Here is a 21,119-nt window from a genome sequence, read left to right as displayed (position 1 = left end):
TTAACACAATTACAACAATCAAATGATTATGTGAATTAAAAAAAATATTAATATAATAATAATAAGTAATAAAGGAAAAATGAACATAAATGAATAAATAAAGTAATAATGAGAAAATTATATAAGTATAAACTAATGAGATGAGGGAGCAAGGAACTTGGGGGAAGATAAAATTCTTTTTATATATATTTTTGGCTTAATTTGAGTATAACTATTATATTTAATACTATATGTTTATATACATGTATGTATAAACCACTGTGTGAGTGATGTTGTGCAAACTTGAACATAGATACGTAGGGATATTGAGATGTGTGGTTGTAGAATCTTGGGAAACTTAGGCCATACTTAAAACCTTGTGCCTACAAGGATGCCATACTCTACCCATAACCTAGTCCGACTAAGCCCAATAGGTTATAGAGTAAAAATGAGGACTCTAAGCACTACCCTTATTCTTACCTATGAAGTGAGTGGACCCAATAGATCACAGTAACTTGTGTGCAACCTCGAGCTAACCTATTTAACTTCTTGTTTGTGATTGTTTTATTCACCCGTAGTGCTGCATTTGATTTTAAGTTAAGTAGCCATAGTGACCTGATATTTAGGAATTCTTCATGGCAGGATCTTATCGCGTTGTTTGGGCTTGGAGACCCCAACAACATGCTCTACATTAGACGACTGAGGAAGAGACTGGCTTGGATATGAGAGATATAGTCCTGGGCCGAGAACCAATTGATTGTATTCTTGGCACTTGCAGATATTAGTGGACCCGAGGGTCGTGCCATCTACCTTTCCCTAGCTGACGAGGTTAGGGGTGATATAGGATACCTTTACGTGTAGGCTCTTATCACCAAGACTAAGTTGGAGAGTCTTGCATGCTAGACACAGGTCTAAAATTAAGAAATTGTTGTTTAATATAAATCTTCAACATAACATCATGCATGACATATCACAGCATAAAACACTCCACGAACATAAAACACTTAACAAGACATTCAATAAATAACACACCATACAGGGATGCTAACACGATTTCACTGGAACTGTGGAATAGGTAATGTACATGTGATAGTTAGAAATTATATATTGACCTCGTTAAGAGTGTGGGAAATATTGAACGTGTAGCTTCTTCTAGAAAAGCAATCATGGTCAACACTAGATCCAACCGAGGTGGTCGTCGAGGAAGACGCCCTCGACTTGTCCCAGAAGTTGAGCTGCCGGATGGAACCAAAGCTCAGAATTTTGAAGTGTCGGTTACTTCACCGAGGGTACCAAGGGCTGCCCAAGCCACTGCAGCCGTACCTCAGCCAGGTATGGCAGCTAGAGAGGTGAACACTTTCATGACCACCATGATGCAGACCATACAGCAACAACAGGAGCTGCTGGGCCAAATGTCTACACAATTTGCGGTCATGATGCAGGAGCGAGCAATACCCCCACCACCACCCAATCAGCCAATACTTTTTCCACCATCTGTGCCTCAACACATAGCAGAAAACTCCATAGCTAAGGTGATGGAGAGATTCAAAAAACTCCAGCCGCCTGCATTTTCCAAGTTAAATTCTGAGGCAATGCAGCCGGAATGGTGGATTAGCGCCTTGGAAAAGGCATTTGATGTACTTGAATGCACGGATGCACAGAAGCTAATATGTGCAGGGTATTAGCTATAAAATGAAGCAGAAGCATGGTGGAAGGCCACCACGCCTAATCTTGAAGAAGCTCATCCAAATCCTACCTGGGAGCAATTCAAAGAAGTCTTCTTCAAGAACTACTTCCCTGAGAGCTTTAGGGATAGGAAGGAAGCTAAGTTCTTTGCACCCATGCAAGGAACCAAGTTTGTGCTGGACTACCAACAGCAGTTCGAAGATTTGTTCCACTTTGCTCCAGAATACCTAAAAGGGGAAGCTAGTAAGACAAAGAAATTTGAGAAAGGACTCAAACCAGAGATCGGGTCCATCTTGTCAATTATGGATATTCGGGATTACGCACAAATGGTCGACAAGGTGAAGACTATGGAAGACAGGTTGCAAGAGAAAGAGAAAGCTACAACGTCACCCAGCTTGGGCAAGAGGCTAAGTAGCTATCAGAATTTTGGTTGGCCGAACAAAGTCTTCTGAGGAGCTAGTTCGAGCCCCAATCCGACTCTGTATCGTAGACCAGATGTGGGCCAGAACCCTTTCCGCCCCACTTATAACCGTCCTACCCAACCAACTGTAAGTCAAGCGACAACAGCAGCTTCGCTAGCTCGACCTACAATGAGCCAAGTGAGCTAGGCCTCATCACCAGCCACGCTGTCCAACAGATGTTACATGTGCCACAAGGCAAGACATGTGGCTAGGGAATGTATACACCGCAGATACAACACTTACTTGCCAAACCAATCCCATGCTTGACCTTTTCAGCCATGGTTCAATCGGACTCGAGGAAAAGTATTCGCGCTGACTAATGAAGAAGCGGAGGTGAACCCCAAAGTAAACAGGTAAGTCCACTGAATACTACTAAATTGTAGAAAATAACCTGTAAATGCAAGGAACTTAAATTCTATACGAACCCTAGGTACCCTGATTGTCTCATCCGTCCCCGCACGAGTACTATTCGACTCAGGCGCATCCCACTCTTTTGTTTCCACCACCTTTGCAAGTAGGATGACTGTCCAACCAAGAGACATCGAGCACGATTTAGTAGTCAGTACACCGACTGGTAGTGTCGTGAGCCTGAAGAAAGTTTGTGACCCCTATCTGGTAGAAATTTGTGGGAAGAACTTGGCCGCATGTCTGATCAAGTTTGATATAAAGGACTTTGATGTGATACTAGGCATGGATTGGCCATCCGCCTATAGAGCGAACGTGATGTGTGTGGAGAAGAAGATCACATTCAAGTTAGATGATGGCTCGGTTTTCACCTATCAAAGTGAACCGATGAGGAAGTCCAAAAGAATAACCTTATCTGCCCTCCAGGCGCGAAAGTTGCTGGATGATAGATGTCAAGGCTATTTGGCCACGGTAATGGATACCGAGGCAAATATAAAGCCTTTGGAGGAGCTTGACGTCGTTAGTGAATTTCCTGATGTCTTTCCAAAAGATCTGACCCAGCTACCTCCTGTTCACAAGGTAGAATTTGTAATTGATCTGATTCCTGGTGCGGCATTGATTTCTAAGGCACCATACCGAATGGCACCTATTGAGTTGAAAGAATTATAGGTCTAGTTACAAGATCTATTAAAGAAAGGTTTCATTTGACCTAGCGTGTCTCCCTGGGGAGCACCTGTGCTGTTCGTAAAGAAGAAGGATGGTAGTATGCGTCCGTGCATCGACTATCGAGAACTGAATAAATTGACGATCAAGAATTGATACCCGTTGTCGCGCATCGATGGCCTATTTGATCAACTACAGGGAGCAAGAGTTTTCTCCAAAATCGATCTTAGGTCCGGATACCACCAACTGAAGATCAAGAGCGGTGATATCCACGAGATGGCATTTAGAACTCGGTACGGACATTATGAATTTTTAGTACTATCGTTCGGGTTAACTAACACCCCGACAGCATTCATGGACATGATGAATAGAGTGTTCCATGATGTGTTGGACAAGTTCATCATCGTATTTATCGACGACATTCTGGTGTACTCCAAGAGTGAAGAGGAGCATGCTCGACACCTTACCTTTGTGTTGCAGTAATTACGGGAGCACAGCTGTACGCCAAGTTCAGCAAGTACGAATTTTGGCTCCACCAAATTGGATTCTTGGGGCACATTGTCACCAAAGATGGCATCAAAGTAGACCCAGACAAGGTGAAGGTAGTTCTCGAGTGGGAGACTATGAAGAATGCCACTGAGAACCAAAGCTTTTTGGGATTAGCTGGATACTACTGCTGATTTATTAAGAATTTCTCGTGCATCTCGGCGCCCATGACAAAGCTGACAAAGAAAGGCGCAAAGTTTGAGTGGACCGATGCTTGTGAGAAAAGCTTCTAACAGTTGAGGAATTGATTGGTGACAATGCCAGTTTTGACTATTCCAGATGGCACCAGAGGAATGGTGGTATACACCAAGGCATCCTGAACAGGATTGGGCGGCGTGTTAACGCAGAGAGGTAAAGTAGTCATCTATGCCTCAAGGCAGCTAAAGGAACACGAAAAGAACTACCCCACTCATGACCTAGAGTTGGCTGCGGTGGTCTTCGCATTGAAGTTATGGCAATACTATCTCTATGGTGAAAAGAGTAAAATCTTCAGCGATCACAAGAGTCTGAAGTATTTCTTCACCCAGAAGGAACTGAATATGAGACAAAGATGGTGGTTAGAGTTGGTTAAGGACTAAGAGTGTGAAATCCAGTACCACCCTGGCAAGGCCAACGTAGTAGCTGATGCGTTAAGCAAGAAATCATAAACCACATCTCTCGCTTCCTTGGTTATAAGAGAGCAATTGATAGAAGAAGCTCGGAAGTTCAATCTAGAACTTATGATTAAAGGAACGGCTATGCAACTAGCAGCTATGGATATACAGCCGTCGATTCGGGAAGAGATAATTGAAAAGCAGCCCAATGACCCCGATCTAGCCAAGATAATCTGGGAAGTGCAGCATGGCGTCCACAAGGACCCAGACTTTTCACTGGCCCATGACGGGGCATTAAAATTCAGAGACAGATTGTGCCTGCCTGATGGTTATGAGGTGCAGGACTGAATCCTTAAGGAGGCACATAATTCACCCTATTCAATCCACCCTGGGAGCACAAAGATGTATAAGGATCTGAAGAGGTACTATTGGTAGATTGGGATGAAACAAACCATAGCTATATACATGTCTGAATGCCTCACCTACCATCAAATAAAAGCGAAAAGACACTGACCGTATGGATTGTTACAGCCACTTCCTATCCCTGAATGGAAATGGGAAAGAATTGCCATGGATTTTGTAACCAATCTACCCAACACCAGGAAAGGGATGAATGCAATCTGGGTGATTGTGGACGGACTGACGAAAGCGACTCACTTCATTCCCATCATAATAAACTATTCGATGGAAAAGCTCGCCCAACTATACATTGAGAATATAGTCCACTTACATGGTGTGCCTATCAGCATTGTATCTGATAGGGATCCCCGATTTACCTCAAGATTTTGGAAAAGTCTGCAGAAGGCACTGGAATCTCAACTAAATCTCAGGACGTCTTTCCATCCACAGATGGACGGACAGTCCAAAAGAACAATCCAGATTCTGGAGGATATGCTCAGAGCCTGTATATTGGAAATGAACGACAGTTGGGATGCCCACATACCCTTGATGGAATTTGCATACAATAACAGCTACCACTCCACCATTGGCATGGCACCATATGAAGCTCTTTATGGTCGAAAGTACCAGACCCCGTTATATTGGGACGAAGTCAAAGACTGGAAGTATCTTGGGCACGAAATGATTTAGGCAACCTGCAAGAAGGTGAATATAATTAGGGAAAAGATTAAAGCGGCCCAATCAAGACAGAAGAGTTATGCCGACCATCGGAGGAAGAATATAGAATTTGGCATCGGAGAGAAGGTATTCCTCCGAGTATCTCTAACGAAGGGATTGCTACGCTTTAACAAAAAAGGCAAACTAAGCCCAAGATTTATTGGTCCCTATGAAGTCCTCAACAGAGTAGGACCCGTAGCATATCGACTGACATTACCACCATCCTTGCAAGGTGTCCATGATGTTTTTCATGTGTTAATGCTAAGGAAGTACATCAATAACCCAGCACATGTGCTCTCTATTGAACCTGAACAACTGGATGCAGATATGACCTATGAAGAATAGCCTACGGAGATATTGGACAGAAAAGAACATAACCTCCGTAATCGCACGGTCGCATTCGTCAAGGTTCGATGGGGAAACTGTCCCATAGAAGAAGCATCGTGGGAACGCGAAGAGGAAATGCGGGAAAAGTATCCCCAACTATTTAAGCTACATGGTAAGCCAATTTCGAGGATGAAATTTTTGTAAGGTGGGGAGAAATGTCAAGCCTACTCCTAACTGGCTGGAAATTTTGAATGAAGGACAGGGACCTCAGACCAGTTACCCAAACACACTGTGGATCATCACTCTAGTAGTTGAACCTCTGAGAATGACCTCCTACATACCTGCCAAAAGGTGGATTGCAGCCCCATGCAGTTGCACTGCACACAGCATAATGTACTGCATAAACCCCAGGTATTCTCTCTCCTATCCATAAATATGGGGCCCACATCTGGAAAGATGTGTATTAAACCCTAGGTGTGGTGTTGGTGTAAGGCCCAAGCCCTGGGCCAAGCACCTGAGCAAGCACAGAGCATTTACAGCTTTGTTGTATTCTCTGGGTGATGCACTGGGCGATTGGTCCAATCACCCAGTGAATCGCCTGGAGTGGCTGAATTGCATATTTTGGACTCTAGACATGTGAGGACCACCCATACAGACCATGGACACCCTCTATGGGTAGATGGGAATTTTAAGAACCATTACCTACCCCTGGTGCCATGTGGACCCCACCTAAGCTGCCAGAATGGCCCAGAATCAGTTTAAAAATGCATTCTGGAGGGGGGCTGGTAGCCAAACTGACCCCAATAGGGGCCAGCATTATAAATAGGAGGGGGGCAGTACCAAAATTTGTTTACTGCCCCCAGCTGAAAATAGTAAGAGAGAAAGGAAAGAGAGAAGGAGAGGAAGAAAAGAGAGAGAAGGAGAAGAAGAGGAAGGGAAGGAGGAGGACACAGTGCTGCAGCATCCAGCCTCTGTTCCAGCAGCCTAACCATCTTAGGTAAATATTTTTACCTCCTTATGCTGTTGTTCTCTGTATTCTCTTGTGGATCCCAGCTCTGAGAAGGTTAAACTGGTTAAGGAATGCCCAGAACACCTGGGGGCTGCCTTGTGTTGCCTCAGATCTGACATGCAAACCTGTTGCATGTAAGATCTGAGCTATTTAAACATGTTTCAAATACTGTTTTACATCTGAGACTGAGATCAATCTCTGTGCCAGACTACACTGCCCAGTTGCACCCAGAACAGGCAGTCTAGACATGGATCCTTACATGTGAGCTACTCCTTACCTAGCTCTGTGTTGGAATAGCTCCCTACCATGATTATATACGTAAAACCACCTTTGCATGCAGCCCAAGCCATAGCTCTGAGCTGGAACACAGCCTGGGTTGTTGTTCTCTGAGCTGTCTGGACAGCTGCTGGCTTCCAAATGGAGGAACCAAGCCATGATCCATCAGAATCATTGGATTCCACTCCCCATGAGGTCCCTAATCAACCTACATGCATTCCAGATCGACCTCATGGCTGCCCATGCAGAAAAATCCAAGAAACCAGGCCTGTTCACACTTCAAACAGGCTCTGGGCGATTGCCCAATCACCCAGTGAATCGCCCAAAGAATTAAAATGTGTTGTACTGTTGTCTTACCTCTGTGGGCCTTCACCAATGGGCCATACACAATGTGAGGAGGTGATAAATGACCAAAATACCCCTCTTCACATCTGTTTGGTAATATTCACACCTTGGGTACCCAAGTGGGCCCCACAGGGCCTGGTAACCATGCTAGGGATGGTCCAACTGAGCTGCTGACCTGGGGAATGTTTTGTATGACTATCAAGACCATGTACGACTGATTATATGGCCATATACCTAATCTGATCCTATTTCACATCTCCGGATGATGTACCGAGACATGGACCCGAAAGCCTAGAACAAGACCCGGAGAATTCCAAGTGACACCAGACTGAACACCGAGTCAGACCAGTGAGCCTTGACCAACACTAGGTTATCCAAAATAGTTTTGAATGTTAATTAACACATTTTTTTATTTAATAAATTAGGATTTGATCCCACGCTCGAGGTGCACAGCTAGACACCAGTCGGAACTGAACCAGTAGGACCAAGCCAAGGTGAGTGAAATGTCATCGTGTATGTAGGTGTAATATAACTAATATGCTTAAATGAATTATAACATAATGAAATTGTGCTGAATATTTATTGCATTCAATCTTAAAATCTTGAAACAACAATGTGTTGACAGTTGGAATCTATGGTTGAATATTGTATGTTGTATGTGATTGTTAGACTAGATGCCGTAGTCGACTTGGAAATGAGGCCTGTGGTAGCCCGTAGAATGGGATGTGGTTGACACCACCCAACTCATATGATGCCATATAGACATATTGGGCTAGAGTTTCATAACTCATGCTACGCACCCTTGCCAACAGGGGTTAAGGTGTTGGATGCTTGTGGGAGTGACCATATGAATGAGAAAAAATGAAAGAAATGTTATTACATAGAAAAGGTGAATTATGGGCTATAAGCCAGAGAAAAGAAAAGTGATAAAAAGGATGGATGCCTCACAGGTTAATCACAGAGGGCTGGTCAGGCTGACCTTGGTGACTAATGCAGGAGCTGACTGGTCCTCTCCGATAACACAATGGGTGTATCGCGGGAAGGGGTTAAAAGCCCGCACTATGGATACATGTATTGGGGATTGTAGTAGCACTAACCTGCCTTAGTTGTGATGTTAGGTGGCTAATAAATAAAATGAATTGCACCTCATGTAGGATTCATATGGTTGTGATTGCATGTGCATGCATGGTGATGTATTTCATTCACGGGCTCGGTGGAACTCACACTCTGTTATAGATGTTTTTCTATTAGATGATCCTACAGGTGGATGTCACTATGGTGGGGAGACTTATTAGCCGAAGGAGAGCCATAGTGGTTATGACTATAATGGTGTGGACCCGGACGGAGGTCATACTGATGGTGCGTGTGTTCTCGGTGATAGCTGAGGATGACCCGTGAAGGGTGTTGTTGCTGATTTTTTTATCTTGGTGACTCCTTTTTGTTTTGGCTGAGTTTTTCCCCATTTTACTTTTTAGCTTTCTTTCTTTTTGGGGCTCGGGTTACCTTGCCCTGTATATATTTTTTTTTGTTTAAAACCTATATATGGTAGGGATAGATACTTCTATTTTCTTTGTGGGAGTGAGAGAGGGAATGAGCAAAGACAGTGTTGTATATATTATCATTTCCTATACTGCTACACTTTTAAAATGTTTTAATGTATTTATAGCTTCCCACAACACTCTGAGTATTACATGATGTACTATGGTGGATGTGTATGTCTGTGAATGAATTAACTGCTTCTTGATCTGTGGGATTTAGCGGATTGCTGTCATGCAATTCAGGTCACCTACCTAATCCTCCCAGGGGTGGTTTGGGGTGTGACATGTGATCTCTTCTTTTTCTTCTAGTTGCTCTCTACTTTGTTTGAGAGTTAGGGTTTTAGAAACCTAGATCTACGCTTGAAGAACTAAAGAGCATCTAGGATTGGCTTGAAGAACCTTAGCTGCACCATTGGAGGTTCATATCTGTTTGCTTGGAGTGCTCATAAGAGGAAGAACCATTGTCTCTTAGAGGAGCAACACTTAAGGCTCATCAGGTTAGCAATTCTATGTCAATTCCTCTTATTTTTTAATTATTGATTATTATTAATGGGATGCAAAAGAAACCCGAATCGATTTTGTTCCGTTGCGCATTCGGGTACGGGATGGATCCCTCTTTCCATGGGATGGAATAGAGATGGATCTTTCCATCTCTTTTGGGTTCCATAATTCCATGGGACACAAAAGAGAAGGACATGGCATTGGTTTATTAGACCAAACCCTAATTGGGATGCACTAGGGTTCCCATGGGCGACCATGGGAAACCCTAAAATTAAAATAGGGCGCCCTTAGGCAACCATGGGTTAACCCAGGAATTGGTTTATAATTGGTTTCCCTGGGAACCCATGACATGATCCCAGGACCGTAGTTTGACCTATAGAAGGCACCAACACACCTCCAGGAATTGGGGAGTAGCTGGTTAGGGGCAATCCCATAGTACGCAAGGAGACAAGAAACAAACTGAGGAAGGGGAAGGTGGAGACCGGCTTGGAAAGAATCCGTGATGAGGCTAATCTCATCGGGATACTCGGTATTCGCCCTATCCTCGGGTTCAGCAGCCCTGAGGTCAATAGATTTTGGAATCACATAGATCTCTCAGATCTCCACGACATCTGACACACTTATTACTGAGGGGATTTCATCTACACCCTTCCCTACCGTGGGGATCTTGCTGGGGTTGACAAATGTAATGGACCTTCCTGCTTGGGGAGGCAGATGACGCCCTTCAAGGGCTACTACGGGAAGTGTTGGTGGTTTCTTTGAAGGGTTGCTAGAAGAGGTACTGGCGGAAGCACCTAATCGGGTTCGACGGACTACCGCTGTCTCCCTAGACACCGGAGCATGGAATAACTCCAAAGACTCCTCGAGTAGGGATTCAACCTCCCTCGCATTCTTAGAAGAAGAAGCCTTCTTGGAACTTGACATTTTTTTGACCAAGGAAAAGAAATCAAATACAGTGGAGAGGAGAAGGAAACTTACTTAGGCAAAAAGAGGGTGGCTGAAGAAGAAAATGCAGAGCAAAAAAACTTCTGGATATGAAACACGGGTGCAGAGAAACGGGAACGTCTAGGCTTGAGCTTGAAAACAATGAAGAAGAAAGGCTCCTGGAAGTTTGAGCACTTTATACCAGGGAAAAACGATTCGACGCTTCGGATCAATCCCACAAGTTTTTATTCGTCGATCAAGATGTAATTGGCAATCCTAGAGAACATGGGGTACGTGTCCACCATAGGAGGGAGGCCTCCTCGACAAGTTAACACCGGGAGGCCAAGAGGCTCAAATTTGAACTTTATGATGTTTTCCCTCAAAAGGCGTGGAATCTGGAAGATATTTTGGACCCACGTGCTAGAAATGGCAAATGGCGGCGCACTTTTGGGAACTCACATCCAAGGGTAAAACCGTCAACGTAGGGATGCATTTTGCAAACGAAACAACTTCCTCATTCAGGCGATGATCGGTGGTACTGAACACCAACAAGGGTAAATAGTAACTGGCCATCAGTAAAGGACAACAACAAGCGAAAACCACAAATAATTGAGCATGATGATCGGTGCATTGATGCTCCGAGTATGAGGATCATTATAGTGATGCTCAGAAGAAATGTTATGTCCTCCCGATGTCTTATTCAAGACAAAGGGAGTAGAGGGAAAATGATACACCCTAATTTAATCACCCAATCTTGCAACAACACCTGGAAGCTTGAAGGCCAAGGAACATGTCTAGTCCAGAATTCTTTTATCATGTGGGTGGTAGTTAAACCGGTATGGACACTTCAGCTGAAGTTAGTTAAAGAAACTAAGACTGGTAACCGCAATCCATGTGCAAGAAGATTTCGGATCCCTAGAAACTAGGAGAGGATCGCTCTTTCAAAGAGTTTCCTGATCTGAGCACGACTCGACGGCCTTGCGAAGAGGGAAAGCCATCTGGTAGATCGGGCAAAAAACCTTTGGAGGAGGGTTGGGGAGAGAAACTTGTATAAATAGAGTCCCTTGTGCCCATGTAAAGTGGGATTTTAAGGATTCAATCAATAGAGAAATCAAGAAACCTTTAAGTGTGTCCTTCATTTTCCATTACTGTTTCTATTCTAATTCTAGTGTTGCAGTGTTGAGGAAAACCCTCAACACTTTTCTTTGTGCAACATGACCATTGAAACTATGGGTGAGATGGAATCCCAAAATGGACACATGGAAACAAGCCTTTCACATGGTTAAAAATGGTGAACCATCAGGTTCCTCTTTTTAAATGCCAATAACAGAACTCTACTTCATGGACTATATGAAAACTTCTCACCCTGTGGATTAGCTAATGGGTACATGTAAAATTTGGGGTCCCATATAAACCTTATGTCCAAATTTTATTGAATTTTTTCTCTTCTAATCTGATGCAGAAAATTCAGATGATGACAATTGATCTCATGAAATTTGAGCACCAATGGGTATGCCATGTGGCTAGAACATGGGCTATCATGAGAGGCTTCTTATGATGGATCATCCAGAATTTAAGGTTTCAAATTTTGGTAAAAAGGGAAAAATTAGACTACCAAATAGCACACAGGATTATAGAAAGAGGAATGTTAAGAGATCAAATCTACCAAGAATTAATCTAATTACACTACAAACTAGCACACATGAGAAATCTAGCAAAAAAAATAGTTTATTTCCTTTTTCCTGAGTTCTATAAACCTATCACACAAACCCTAGCACAAATCTAGCAAGAATCTAGATTTTTCATGAAATTTTATAGAGCATGACAAAGTAGTAATGGATTCAAGGGAGAAAAGTTACCTTCCAATGCCAAATGTCCTCGAAGATAGTCGGAGAGAAGATGGAGTTGCTCCTTCGCAGTTTGTCGGAGAGAACAGTGGAGCGGAGCTCCATTTGGAGATTTATAGCAGCAACAACAACAACTTAAATTTTCTCTCTTCAATATTGCCGGTGAGTAGAGATACAGTAGCAGCAGAGGGGAGCTCCCTAAATTTTATAATCTTAAATTTCTAATGCTTCACAAGAATTCATAAGTATTGTATTATAGAACCAAAGTTATTCCCGTGATAATAACAATGCATTTTCTCTCCCCTTCCAAAACAAGAGATTTTTTGTTTTGTAGAACACAAAAGAGCTCAAAGGATGACATTTATGAATTTTGCGAATCGTAACAGCAACAGAACAATCCACCCAAATAGGTAGCCATAATCTAGGACATGACAATGTTTTGCATGATCAGCTCTTTACCAAAAAAAGACAATGTTTTGCATTACGAAACCTAACCTATTTCTATAGTAGAAATATGACTTTGTTTTAGTTCCAGAACAAAATTTAGAACATGAATAGAGGCTTTCATCTAATTAGGTAGTTATAGTCATAGGTAGGGTAGTAACTGTTGATTTAAAGATATATATATATATATTTTGAACTATTATCTTAAATGGAAGGAAAATGGATTCTACACATCGAAGGTACAAATCCATTCCTACATGTTTTCTAATTTTTTTTTTCACATGGACAACCAAATGGACCATTCTGGCTGTTGGATAGTAAAATTGTGGTTTGCATTAACCATGTGCCACATTCAGAACCTATTTGAGTTAATTTGTGTTCCATGTTTGGCTGGCATCCGCATATGCTGTGCAAGCAACCCCCTTCTCCTTGGTCCCCACCTCGTAAGAGCGGCCCCCTTCTTGGGGTGGATATTGATTGAAACTTTAGCTTGGGCTCATGAGCACACACCTTTGGTTAATTTGATTCAATAAAGAGATAAACCAATGGCTCTCTCTAATAAGCAAGCAAGATTGGTTTGGTTAGCCATTTTTTTTGTAGGGTATATATATTCACTTAGCAGTTTTGATGAATTCTATTTCTATATCATTAAGGATAATAAAAACTGAACTATAAGGAAACATTTGATGTAAAAAGAGGCATAAATTGGAACAAAAATATTGTTTGATTTGTTGATTCAAAAAAAAAAAAAAAACAGAAATAAAACAAAATTACATCATTGAGTGACAAATGAGAAACTCGTACAGTGTCCAATTTGGCCAAAAAAAAAAAAAAGAGAAAAAGAACTCGGTCCCAGAGTGTGGCTACGCCCAAACATATGATGCGAAAATGATTACCCCCATAAAGGTAGTAATCTCACCCCTGTTTATGTTTTATGTTTTCTTGTGTACTCTCATTGGCCCTCGCAGTGGGCACGCTCCCGGCTAAAAAATGCATTTCAAAAAAAGATATATACACGTGGAAAGAACTCCCACCGACCACCAAAGATTTGTTTAAATGTGAGAATAGAATCTCCACATGAATTACCAATTACGACCTCCACTGTGGACCTAGGTGGGAGAAGTATTTGGTAATTTCATTTCCTTCCGTATGTATAAGACTGCCCACGAGCTCAGTATTGACAACTGAGTCAGCGGATCAGCGCAGAGACTCTGCAGAGCCCGAAAAGCGGTGGCCTTTTGAAGATCTTCAACTACCTTCTGCCATCTTCACCCCATTATATAGTCTTTCTCTGAGACTCTGACTCTCGCTTTCAATTCTTCTCCCTTTGTTGTTGGGTCTCTGTGTCTCTTCTGTGAACTGTAGACCTTGAACGTCCACCTGGTAGCTTTCCTTACGGTGCGAGTCCCAGGTACGTTAGCCGCGCTATCCCTCTTCTTCTTCTCTTTCTCTACACACGCAGTACTTAGAATCCTATTTTTCCGTTTAGGTTTTTCTTTTGTAATTCATAATCTTGCTATTCAGTGATTTTCTTCGAATTTGTCTCTGTTCATCAGAGATTTTCTTTTTTAGAAGTCGATCAACCGGTTTAGAAATCGAGAGAATATTTGCTTGTTTTGATATAAGGAAGCATCCTAATTTGGATTCCGGGATTTAATCCTCAAATGGAGGGTTTTTTGGAGCATATATATATTTATATATATATATTTAATACTGTCCTCTAACCCATGATGATTCTAGGGTTTGTTAAGCTTATGTTTCCCTGTCGAGCACTTCGTTATTCATTTTAATGGTTCAGATTGAACATAAAGTGCAGTTGAAAGTCACACTCTGATATTCTTAATTGAAATGTGACTGCATTTATGAAATTTGAAATGTGTCGTTAAAGATGTTAATTAAATCCATCCCTTCATTATCTTATTTTATTCAAATTTCTTCATGTATATTACTCGTTTTGATTTCTAGTTTTCACTTTTTATTGGAGCTTAAAATTTATTACAGTTTAACGGAGAACTTTAATTCTATTGTATTATTCTTTTGTGACTATAGGTACCATGCAGATCCATGAATACCAATTCATTTCGTGGAGTATGATCCAGATGTTTCCCAAATCTACCGTAAAATCGTTGCTCAGAAATAGGGATGATATTGAGTGGTTTTTTCTGTACTAGAAATCTCAGAAGGCATTTAGAAATTGGACTGATCAACAAGGTTCTTTGAAGTCAACTTGCGTTACATTACTGTTCTCTCAGAACAAGGTTCTTGGGTGAGTTGGCACTGAATACGCACTATGCCAGCTATACAGAAGCTGTATGAAGCTTGTAAATTATCCCTCTCTCCGAATGGACCAATTTCAGAGGAAGCTCTTGAAAAAGTTCGTGCTATGTTGGGTAGGAAGAACAGATTTGGTTTTCTTTCTCTTTATTTATAGTCTTTCCTCTTTTTCCCCCTTGAAATAATGTTTGGTATTCATGATTTTTGAATATGTTTGAGATTATGGAATATTATTCGTGTCAATGTTTTAGGTAATTAATATATTATATTTTTCCCTTCATCATCTTGCTTATGTTATAAATTTGTATTTTGCTATTTTCTTTTCTTGAGTGTTAGAATTTAAGTTCTATATGTGGAACTTGTGTCAGGAAAATTAATCTAAGAAATCACATATAAATTGTGTGGTCCAGTTTATCCTTATACTTGATCAGTGAAAGCCAAAATTCTTGCTTATCTTATTCTCATTGAGATACGGCAAGGAAGTTGATTTTTATCATATAAAGATGGAAGTTATTGTAAGCCATCTTCTGTTTATGATTAGGAATTAACTTTATTTAATTCATAAGGGAACAAAACGGGGGCTTTAGTCGTCATTATAGTTTGAGATCTCACCTATTTCAAGCTACCGAGCCGAAATCAGCCACGAAACAAGAAAAGAACATAACCTTGACCTAATTTTCGGTATCTCACTGAAATTTTGGTCCGAGATTTCATATCGGGTCGAAATGTTACAATCCACCTTATATCAATACCAAAACTTGACTTGTCTCGGTTGAAATTTTAACCAACTCTTAGTGGACTCGACTGGTTTCATCAGTTTTTGAAGAAAGCACCCCAATTCTCCTATTTGAAATCTGTAAGTTTTTTCCTCTTTCTTATGCTTCTTTTTTTCTTTTGGGTGATGGATTGGCATTGGAGGAGGGAGGATTTTGTATGTTGTAAATAGTTATTGCAAAACTTGATTTTTCTTTGGTTAAATTTTTCCTTCCAAATGTTTTGACTCTTCAAATTGATTCTTTTTGCTGAACAAATTGGTTGTGGATTGATATGAAGATGAACATAGGATTATGGAATATTATTCGTGTCAATGTTTTAGGTAAATTAATATTTTATATATTTTTCCTTCATCCTCTTGCTTATGTTATAAATTTGTGTTTTGCTATTTTCTTTTCTTGAGTGTTAGAATTTAAGCTCTATATGTGGAATGTGTGTCAGGAAAAGTAATCTTAGAAATCACGTATAATTTGTATGGTCCAGTTTCTAGATCGTCCTTGCACTTGATCAATGAGAACCAAAATTCTTGCTTATCTCATTCTCATTGAGATGCGGCAAGGAAGTTAATTTTTATCATATAAATGTGGAAGTTATTGTAAGCCATCTCCTGTTTGTGATTAAGAATTAACTTTATTTAATTCATAAGTGAACAAAATGGGGGCTTTCGTCGTCGTTATAGTTTGAGGTCTTGCCAAGATCTTGGTATTTCAAGCTATCGAGTCGAAATCAGCCACGAAACAAGAGAAGAAAATCTCGACCGAAATTTTGGTATCTCGCCGAAATTTTGGTCCGAGATTTCATATCGGGTCAAAATGTTTCAATCCACCTTATGTAAATACCAAAACTTGACTTGTCTCGGTTGAAATTTCGACCAACTCTCAGTGGACTCGACTGGTTTCATCAGTTTTTTAAGAAAGCACCCCAAATCTCCTATTTGCTCCAAATCTTACCCAAACAAGCTTGGAACAAGAGGATTTGTTGCTCAACAACAACATTTGGAGGAGATTTGCTGCCGAACAACCTTCCTTGGAGGAGATTTGAACTTGTAGGTAACACATTTGGAGGAGATTTGCTGCCCAACAACATTTGGAGGAGACTTGTGTGGAATATGCCATATGTATAATTCAGTATATATACAACAATCACTATCAACTTAGGCCCTACGTTAAACTACCATTTTGGATGTGATTTTTAAAAAAACTAAGGGTTCCGTTATGTTTATAGGGCCTAAAATAGATTGTCCTGCAAGTTTCATGACCTAATTAGGTCATATGGCCACTGAAACCAGGGACCAAAATTTCAAAAAAAAAAAAAAAGAAAAAAAAAAAATGAATCATCTTGGCTGAGATCTTGGTATCTTGCTGAGACAACTTGGTTTTGGGTTGGCTGAAACCATGCCTGAGACCAAAACTGAGACCTCGAACCTTGGTTGTAATTATTATTGTTTTTCAATGCATGTCTTGATCATAGTTTGAAATCTCGCGATATCTCGGTATCTCGGGCTGGTTGAGATATCCGAAATATCTGAAATATACCGAAATCTCGCGATATTATGGTATTTTTTTTGCCATATTTCGGCAGTCCATCTCGGTGGGTTTTTGGCCATATTAAGGCCTGATACTTTATGTACACCCTTATTTAATCTAAATAAACACATTTAAACCTTCATATTGCAAAAAAATTGAACTCAAAGTGGTGTTTTGGGTTTGCACCCTTGATTGACAGTATACGGTCAGACTCTGATGTATAAATTGTTAAATACACATTGTTTAAGTAATATACCGAAATTTCACAAAATTTCAACGAAATATCACGAAATATACTGAAATTTCACGAAATATACCGAAATTTCACGAAATATTCCGAAATTTGGACTTTTTTCATTTCGTATGGTCATCTCGTCTTAGCAGTGTCGAGATATCCGAAATATACCGAAATATTGGCGATATATCGCGAGATTTTGAACCATGGTCTTGATTAATCTGTCTTGCCTAGCTAAAACATGGTACAAGATCTCGCCAAAACGAGATGCATGGAAATATATAAAATATACCATATATTGACCAAAATCTCGCTATTTCTATGAGATTTCAGTGCTTGTTTTGATTTTGGTTCATCTTGGTCGAACCAGTCCTATTTTCTATTGTTATAAATACCCAATTTCGACTCAGAACTCAACAAAACTCGCCTAACTTGACATATCTTGCCTCTCTGTTTTGGAAAACTCCTCCAAACTTGTGCTTTTCACTATTTTAGTTGGAAATGTCACTATTTTTGCTAGGCAATGTCACATAACTCGACATATTTCGCCTCTCATGGCCAACATTTGTTATTCAATTAGAGCAAAGCTTGATTCGACAACAACAACATGGTTGTTTTGATGATCCGGCCCGACACTCGTTTCAATACTAGCTACTAGGATCCTAGGAATTGTTACACTTGTATTTGTTTTATCTCTGTCTCTTTCTAAGTTTCTAGCAATTATTAACAAACCATGTATGATTATGACTATGATGCCTAATGCATTAAATTGTTTATGGTTTGGTGTTTTTTAATTCCTAATGCTTAATTAAGGTATTTTACACTTCTATTTTAATTATATGTGTTCTAAATATTGTGTGGAATGGCTTAGGGTAGAGCTCACCTACGCCCCGTAGACTACTTACCTAGTGTCTGAAGTCAAAGTACCATTTGGGTTTGAATTTGTAAAACTAATTTTTCCATTATGTTTAGAAAGGCCTAAAATTGGCTGGATGTCAAGTTTCAGGGCCTATCTTGGCCATATGGCCACCGAAACCCACTACCGAGTCTTGATGGAAAAAATACACCAACCCACCGAACTCGGTTTCATGGCTGGTTGAAACCATGGGTGAAACCGAGTCCTAAAACCTTGGGCTAAAAGACATGGCATTACATCTGAAACTGCTTAACAAAAAAAAAAGAAAAAAAAGATTATGAACCTAAAACAGAAGGGAAAAAATGTAGGTATTTATGATCTGCACTTGAAACTGGATCTTCTGCTTACTTTTCTCTTCGTTAAAAGTGAAAGGTTTTCCTACACAATTAGTTTTTGTTTCATAATGTATGAACAGGTTAACAAATTCCGAATACCATAATTTGCCAGGAAACTACGGTTCTACAGTTGGTAGATTGGTGTCACTTTTTATAACTCATGCTTTAGAGCTGATTGGTGTCGAGGATCCATGTAGCCGACCCCATTTAGTTGGGATAAGGCTGAGTTGTTGTTGTATCATGGAGGAAAGTGCAATTATCTTCAGAAGGAGGCATCAATGTATAACTTCTGACAATGCCTCCCTTTATAAGACCTCTGACTCTTTCCACTCCCACCAGAAATAATAGTTGGAATCTAGTGTTCTTCCCTGGGCTCTGAAGACACACCTTGTTCCTCCTCCTGGGCTGCCACAATTTCCTGCAATTGGGAAGAGGCTTACAAAGCTCTTCAATCGCATAAGCAAAGTTGCAGCTAGTGATATGTCGGGGCAAGTCCCTGCACGAAACTTGTAGCATAGTTTAGTCTTGAGGTACATCTTTCCAATCATTTTGGATTAATCACGGTCTCTTCTTAACCTACTTCTAAAGTCGCGTACAAGGAGTATTCGTTGATCACAGACCCATTCTGTGACCCCATTGCATCCCACACAAAACCCCAGGCAGGAAGTATCCCATCAACACACAAAACCCCCAAATTTATAACAGAAATAGGAGACAAAGCATATACGTAGGAAGCAAGTGAGTGAGGGAGAGATGAAGAAAGAGAATGAGAAAGTGGGTTCAGAGAGACTGGAGGGAGTTCGGAGAGGAGGGAGAAACAGGATAAGATAAGGTTTGGGGGTGTCGAGTTTATCGTGTGTTTGGTTAATGCAAGAGTTGACCTCGAACCAGGGAAACCAGCGGCGATCAATTGCAGCCAGGATCAACATGATAAGGAACAAATTAAATAACTAAAACTCTTTTTTTTTTATTGCTGCTTATTCTATTACATATGAATGGAGAACATAAAGGATAAGAAGAAAGGAGAAGAAGATAAAGGGGGTAGGGGATGGGCTCTCTCTCCCTGGATCTCTCACCCACAGCTATCCCAGCTGTTGAACAGGGAATGATCTCCCATAATGATGATAAGCATGGCCTCAAAATTCTATTATTCAATTCTGATTCAAGTACAACTGATGGGGCCTATTTATAGCTTGGCCTAAGCTTCACAAAATAGAAAGTAATGAAAAAGGAAACTATTATAAGCCTCTTACAAGAGAATATTGAGACTTGACTAAGTAAGACTTAACTAAGTAAACTGAAATACAATTAGAAAGTAAACAAATATAGAAACTTAAGTAAATAATAACTAACTAAATCGGCAATAAAATCTGTTTTATCTTGCTATCTTCAGTGGGGCCCACAGAATCTCAAATATTTACTTGGATTTCCTTCTCTATACAAGGCTTATGGACCCACAACACTGTTCACGTGAACAGTAGTTAGAGTACTGTTCATGTGAACAGTAACCTTTTTTTGTTTTGTTTTTTGGAAGTCTGTTTTGTCTTGTTCTTCATGCTTCTCTCTGGGCTGGAGTTGCCTTAGGTGATGCTCCATCGAACCAACAAAAACTTGCCACATCATCAGATCAGGCTGCCTCTCACAGCAGTCGAATCCCACAACCTTGCTGGGCTGGTTTTGACTTTTGGGGCTTGTTCCTGCTGGTACATATGGACTTGTGATCTACATCACTGGTCCTCAACTTTTTGTTCCTTCCTTTCTGTTTAAGAAAAAAAACATTTAAATTTTTTTTATCAACTTTGTGTTCTTTTTGTCTGGTTCACTACAAAAGAACAGAAAAATGAACTGGTATTACCAAACACATTTCTGTTCTTTTTTGTTCCAAAAGATTAAAAGAATAGCAGAAATACTTAAAAGGAACATTGCCAAACCGACTCTTAGTGTCACTTTAGGAGCTGTCATGAAAACTTGTGATCATATTTTCCAGTTTATTTGAGAAACAGCTTGGTACACACTATCTTGATTACAATAAATGACTTGCTACTTCTAGCATCTCTGCTTCAAACTTAATTTGTCCCCCCCCCCCCCCCAAAAAAAAAAAAAAAAAAAAAAAAAAGGTCCCTAAGGTTTAGTACCTCATTGCTTACTGGTGGATTGTATGTCTAATGGTTTGATATACTGTGAAATGACTAAAGATGGTTTCAAGTTATGGTTTTATTTGTAGGGAAAGAATCATCAATGCTTGGGAGGTTGATGTTTACATCCATTCCAATCTCTTTAGATTAGTGGTGCTATATTTTTGAAATGATATAATCACTGTTTCACTCTTACATAATTGGGGTCTGGTCTCTCTCGGTCATAAAAGAGATAATTGAAAAGAGGAACGACTAAAAAATTAA

At 40.4% G+C, this 21,119-nt stretch overlaps 1 protein-coding gene across 1 annotated transcript in view; it reads left to right on the top strand.

The window, feature by feature from the left end:
* Window positions 1–14,725: 14,725 nt before the first annotated feature.
* LOC122640958 (plant cysteine oxidase 5-like) overlaps window positions 14,726–21,119 on the top strand; it is a 44,594-nt gene continuing 38,200 nt past the window's right edge. The window contains exon 1 of the mRNA XM_043834256.1: window positions 14,726–15,050. Coding sequence (XP_043690191.1) covers window positions 14,951–15,050 — 100 coding nt within the window. The 5' untranslated portion in view covers window positions 14,726–14,950. The remainder of the gene's footprint in view (window positions 15,051–21,119) is intronic.

This window comes from Telopea speciosissima, chromosome 9, assembly GCF_018873765.1.
Source record: "Telopea speciosissima isolate NSW1024214 ecotype Mountain lineage chromosome 9, Tspe_v1, whole genome shotgun sequence".
NCBI classification, from domain to species: Eukaryota; Viridiplantae; Streptophyta; class Magnoliopsida; order Proteales; family Proteaceae; genus Telopea; species Telopea speciosissima.
This window is presented reverse-complemented; position numbering and strand designations above follow the sequence as displayed.